This window comes from Agelaius tricolor, unplaced genomic scaffold (assembly GCF_023055355.1).
Source record: "Agelaius tricolor isolate 1412-34295 unplaced genomic scaffold, bAgeTri1.0.p SCAF_1, whole genome shotgun sequence".
In the NCBI taxonomy this organism is placed as follows: domain Eukaryota; kingdom Metazoa; phylum Chordata; class Aves; order Passeriformes; family Icteridae; genus Agelaius; species Agelaius tricolor.
In genome coordinates, this window is record NW_027269261.1 from 17,635,076 (window position 1) to 17,641,485 (window position 6,410).

A 6,410-nucleotide genomic window follows, 5' to 3' on the forward strand; every position below is an offset into this window, starting at 1 on the left:
AAAGTATGTTTTATCACAGTATCTGTTTCACCAGAAATACATGGAATCAATTTTAGCAGGTAAAAATGGACTGAAAAATTGCAAATATTAAAATAAGAATCAAAGAACACAATCAGCATTAGAAAGATATCTGTATTCAGGATTAATTCAGGGAAGATTAAAGACAAACTGACTACTCTTTTTGACATGTTAGGACCCTAGACCTAAACAAAAGCACCTGTTTATCTAAGTACCAAGCCCTTCTCAATCAACTTACCAAGAACTGAATTTAAAGCACACATTTAGCCTACCTGACATCTTGTAGGGGTTTCAGAATGATGGTAGGGAGCATGGCGAAAGAATCAATTAGAAGGCGCATCATGCAGTCCATAACATTAATCTTAAAGGCAATGCTTTCTCATGTATTTCTATAGAAATCTGCTGTTAAGTGAACGTAGTATGCACTTGCTCAGAGATTCCTTGTTACTGGGGGGAAAAAAATGCACTAAAAATACATAATTTAAAAACCAGCTCCCATAAAATCATGTTAAAAGAGATCTGTGATACCCTAAAGGCATAAAAGGAATCTTTCTCATATGCATCTTAAATTCACACACATTAAAAAAGAAGAATCGCTCTTGTGTTCCTACACTGCACTGAAACAAAGGTGATTATTTTCAGACCATAGCTCCTCTCCAATATGGGCAAAGTTAATTGGATTTGTTTTAAGTAAGTAACTCAATATATTATCCTAACAGCATGTGTCATTGAAGTAGCTAAAAGACCACTTCTCTTTGTGATGTAATTTGGGGGGGGGGGGGGGGGGGGGGGGGCGGGGTGTGCTGGTATTTTTTGAAAATTTCATTAGACAGCATATCTACACATAGTAGTTTCCCTCGAGAGCTTCCCCACTAACAGCTCTGCGCTTCTCTACATGGCCACGTTCAACTTCCTGCACTGTCGATATCACCATGAAAGCTGTCTGCAGACTGTAGGCTGCTAGACAAGCCTGACAATAGCAAAGCAGAGAGGAGACTCCTCAGCTGAAGAGTACTGAAGAGCCACTGGCATAAATGATACATGCTTCTATTGGCAGCCAATTATCACCACCCAAACCCTGTTAAGAATAGCGATTGCTATCAACCTCTCACGGATTATCCTCCAACACACCCAAACCGTACCAACTTTTCCCCTCCCCTAAAATTACTGCCTTGCAGAAAGCAGAGTGCTATTTCCTCTTAGAGCTGGGGAGGAGGGGTGGCAAGCTTACTGCCTTTTCAGGGATTGGCATAGTATAACCAGAAAACTTCAGACAGTATGTGCTGAGTACAGGACCCACTGCAATCACCTACTGCCCCATGCCATGAGCAGACACACACATCACACTACGGCTTTGCTGGGCTTCATTCCTAGCGACAACCGTGTCCACAGCGTCCCCATAGTGAGTCCTGGAAAACAGGTACTCTCTCTCTTGCACACTCAAGGGACTTCCCTCCAGCTCAGGTGAGCTAAAAGGCTGATTTCCATGTAGAAGCTGTATGTCTCGTAATGGGGCTGAGGCATCCTGGGGACAAGCATGGTAGAGGGGAGAGGATTCGAACAGCCCAGAAGCTGCATTTCTCCATCCTACAAAATCCTCTCTCTCTTCCTGTCTCTTCCCCACTTGGACCACAGGATCATTTGAAAGCATCTAGCAAAAGTCATAAGAAATTGATCTAGGCAGGAACATACCCTTCTATCCTCATAAGGCCTTATCAGTCAGATAACCCCAGGAGAGGATGAAGGGAGCACAATCAGGAAGAGACTAGAAAAGGAAAACTGTTAACCAAAAACCTGTATCTAAATCTCATATAACAAAACCTAATGCACACAATGAATCCTATCCCAAATGGATCAGCAGCTGTCACTATCATGACAAGTCTGTGTGCCTAAAACAAAAGCATCTTATCAGAGCAGGAATTAGCTGTGGTCACAGCAACAATGATCTTGTCCTCATTTCTCTAACAAGCTCCCACTGGAGTTGAAACGAGGCAACCTGAAGGAGGGAGTCTCACTTGGTATGTTTTTTTAATTTTAATTTTTAAATCAAGGCTTAAAGCCATTTCACTCATTCAAGTTCAGGATGGTATTATCATTCATTTCCTTGGATGTAGGACCAGGCTGTCATTGTATAACTACCAGGAAAAGAAAAAAACCAAACAAGCAGCAGCAACACTCACAGACCGCTTTCCTTTCGCACCCCTCTAAGCAAGTCTGCCAGGAACTGTAATGACCAGGGCACTCTATCAGCCTCTCCCTGTTTTCACACCAGGTCTTACTGTACCCTAAAATATTTAGAGGTCTAATTATTACTTGAATGGGAGAGATTTCTAGCAGAGGTGGACGCTCTAGGAGCCAGGAGGGAACCTGTCACTCTGGCTACACTTGATTTCCTAGAACCTCAGGAGCAAAAACAACATCCAATGGCAATTGAAGTTTCCCAACTTACATTTTTAGTGAAAAACATTCACACTTATCATGGGGTCATCCTATTTCTCTAGGAGAATAATTGGAGTATAAAGAAGCCCACCAGCATCAAAAATTGAGTGTCAAAACCCCCATGAAATCTTCTATTCAGATTGTGTGCAGGCTTCTCCATGGAGATGAATCTTTCCTTTTCCTGTAGGTGCTCCGAGCCCTTCCAGGCGCGCTCGGGAAGCCCTAGGTGGCAGCCCCAGCCCCGGAGGATGGGAGCTTCTCCATGGCAGGATGTTTACATAGTAAGTCAAAAGGCACGGAGTTACCATATGGGAAACTCCGCTCTCCCTCCAAGATAACCACCCTGCTGGGCCAATGTCGAGGAGCACTTGCAATTGCTGTTAGCACCGCTATTCCTCGAGAAGCAGGAATCCCTTCCCGCAGGTGAGGGGCGGCCAGAACCGCGCCAGGGCCACCCCTGCGCCGCCGGCATGCCCACGGCACGACGCTACATGATCTGAGCCCAACGTGAAGGGCACCGCAGAGCTCCGACCCTGCGCGGGGGGCTTACCTTCCGCACCCCACCGAAGCCATGCTCCGCCGCTACCCGCTCGGCCTCCGCCTGGCCCCCGTCGTGCAGCTCCACCAAGAAATGGTTGCTGTAGACGGCACCACGGGCCGGGGGGCCGAAGAAGTGCAGGAGAAAGAGGAGGAGGAGGGAGCCCCGAAGCAGCGGCGGCCCCGGCGGCATGGCCCCACGCTGAGCACCCGCGGAGGCAGCCCGCCGGGCGGGCGGGCGAGAGGGGAAGCGCCCAAAAGATGGGAGGGGAGGAGGACGAAAAAAAAATTAAAACAAACGAGCGCAGCAGAGGCAAGAGGAGAGCAGCGCGGAGAGGACCGGCCGAGCGGTGCGGATGCGTGCTCCACGGCGGCCGAGGGGCAGCACCAGCCGAGCGGGGAGGGGGGGGACGCGCCGCGCTGCCAATCATGGAGGGGAGGATCGCCTCAGCCCCCCTTCCCTCCCAGCTCGCGGCTCCCGGAACGCTCCGCACGCCTCCCCAGCACCCCACCCACGCTTCACTCCCACCTTCCACAGTCCTGCCCCTGCAAAGCCGCACCCCCTGATTGCCCCCGTGCGGCGCACGCTAGCCCCCTCCTAGCTCCAGCCGAGCCGAGCCGAGCCGAGTCGGGACTTGTCCGGCTGTTCCTGCTGAGGGGGAAGGTCGCCGAGGGGAGGCAGACAGGCTGGACGGGGGGGGCTCCGAACCTGGAGCCTATACGCGCGTGGCTGTAGGGACTGGAGAACGAAAGACTTTGGCAAGACCTTCACCGCCGGGACTGGCGCCCAGCTTCTCTCTTCGACCCAGCGAACACAAAATATCTGGAGTTACCCCAGACCTACCGTTCTAGACAGAACCCTGCACCAGCTGCTCACAGGGCCCTCAGCAACCTGTCCTTTATCCCTCTTTTTACAAAAGCAAAGGGACAAGGAGATGGTTAAGCAGTGATAGTGCAATGCCGGGGGAAAACCTCAGGCCCAGGCTGAGGGTTCCTCACTAATCCCGGTCTGTACTGCCAGGATGCTCAGGAACTCGAAGGTGTCCAGGCTACCTGAGCAATCCCCAGACAGTTTTCAGGGATGACTGACAGGAAAGTACCTGGGCCTTCCCTGTGTTGAGACAGTCAAGCATTGAGAATGTTCCATGCATAGGTGGGATTGCAGAGGTAGCAGCACCTAAAAAGAATGGGAGCTCAGTTCTGTAAGTAATCTGCCATCTGCTATGATTGGAAAGGAACAGTACAGATTATGCAAGTTTATGGCAAAGTATAGTTTAGCTTTTTCCCGCAGATACATCTGTTAATTTGTCATACCAAAGGTCAATCCTTTGATGGATGGATCCCTGAATGATCCCCTGGGAAATACTTGGGACACAGAAAGCACAATCTTCTTTAAAACAAAATTATAGCTTTACTGTAATCTGTCCTGCAAATGGTCAAATGGAGTAGATGTTAAATAAATCAGGGAAAACAAAGGAAAACATCAAAAATCAGAAACAAGGCTCTTCTTCCATTATCCTAAAATGCTTTAGAAAACAACAGAAGAGCTGACTGCATCATTGTGAATCCAAATGAGCATTGGTTTGTCATGACAAATTATTGATTTCCTTCCTCTGAATAAAAGAAATCCCTATTCAAACAGAAAGGAAATGGCAACTTGAAGCCTAATCCAAAGCCCAGTTACATAAACAGAAGTGTTGTAAATGAATGACTGATGTTGAAAAAAAATCAAACATGAAGGAAAGGTAAACCATGAGAAATGGCACAGTAGAGAAGGAAAACAACTTTGCAGTCTCATAAAGAGATTAGTATTAGCGTTGGTAGAATTCATCTTTTAGATGCTTGATCAAAGAAGAGGCAGTTACTAAGAGCAACTTTATATATTATTTCTTTAAACCAAGTTGTTTGTTTTCCTTAATAGTCAGCAACGCCTCTCCTTACAATATTTTTCCAGTATTAAAGCATTTCCAGGTAACTTCGGGCCTGTGAGCTCCTGGATCAGTTATACCTATTGGTGATTACTTGACAGCTAGCAGAGGCCCTGCTGGTTTCTATCCACAGCTGTTCCTTGGTATCAGAAACAAAAGGAAAATAAAAGTAGGAGAAAGGCATTTTGTCTAATTTAAATTCCTGTATATAGGTTTTTCTTTTCCCAGAGGTCTTCCTTGGGTTGACACACCTCTTTTTATTTTGGTGCCAGTCCATAGAAAGAGGAACACCAATAACAAAGGTAATGGAGCAGCCCTCCTGGCTCCCTCTTACCAGCAAGGCAAGATCCTGCACACATTCAGAAATGAAGATCATAGCACAGGTCTGGGTGAGGGGTGTGACTGAATCATTCTCTGTGCATATTCTGACAGCCCCAACTGCCACCTGTCAGTACTGCTCTGCAAGCTGGTGCCATTAAAGGGACATTGTCAACAAGGGAGCACCCACTGTCTATAGCTTGTAAACCTTATAATGACAAGCCTTGATGGCTTTGTCTGTGTTATGTTAAAAAATAATTTTTTTTTTTTAAAGGATTAGTTTAGGAAAGGCCAGTTTAAAAAGTAAAATCTAAACACCAAGAAGAGAAACTCCACCAAAAGCAGCAATTTAAAGAAAAATAGTCATTATGTTGATGACTACAAAAGTTTAAGACTAGACAGGACCACTAAGATTTCTAACTTAGTACTTTATGTTAACTGTAGGGCTTATTGGCATTAATTCTTGCATCTGGTCTGTAGTCCTTTTTTTCCTTAACATACAAATGTTGAATTAACAATCAAGACTGATTTATTACAGCCATTGGGGAAATGTTCCAATGACTGCTTACAGTCATTTGTAAAAAGTTATATCTGTGCCTTTCTTTAAAATGCTGATCAATCCTACACTGACTTCTAGGTTTTGTTCTTAATATGAATTTTTTCATGGAACTGCTGAACTATCATTTTCTCCAGTTGACTTTTAAGATTGTGATGATAAAGACATAGAGTTAACACTCCCCTGAATGTCTTCCTGTAAGGCATATTTTCCGTCCCTTCAACCATTCACATAAATCTTTTTACTTCTTGAATTGGGAACTGCAGCTGCATCAGATACTTTTTCATCAGAGGTCAGGCCAGTGTTAAATGGATGTTACATCACAATTCAGGTATTTTTTCAGCAGAGGTCAAGCCAGTGTTAAATTGATGTTACATCACAATTCTATTCTTACTGGGTACCCAGTCTTTCACCAGCTGAGGATTTCATTCAGCCTCCATGCTGCCGAGTCTCCCTTATGTGCAGCAATGCTGATGCTGACTCTCGAATCTCTCAGCCTTCCCTGAGCCCTCTTCAGGACAGGTTATTGTATCCTGTGTGGCCAACAATCTTTGTACCTAAATATTTATGACTCTACTAGGTCAAAATACACATAATTTATGTGCATGGAGCTT

At 45.8% G+C, this 6,410-nt stretch overlaps 1 protein-coding gene across 3 annotated transcripts in view; it reads right to left on the reverse strand.

Moving 5' to 3' along the window:
* Positions 1-3,479, reverse strand: part of PCSK2 (proprotein convertase subtilisin/kexin type 2) — a 111,959-nt gene extending 108,480 nt beyond the window's left edge. The window contains exon 1 of one of the 3 annotated variants that reach the window (XM_071425241.1): positions 3,008-3,479. In XM_071425241.1, the coding sequence (XP_071281342.1) occupies positions 3,008-3,187 (180 nt within the window). In that variant the 5' untranslated portion in view covers positions 3,188-3,479. The remainder of the gene's footprint in view (positions 1-3,007) is intronic. The other 2 variants (XM_071425229.1, XM_071425221.1) reach the window with 2 other exon arrangements.
* Positions 3,480-6,410: the final 2,931 nt, after the last annotated feature.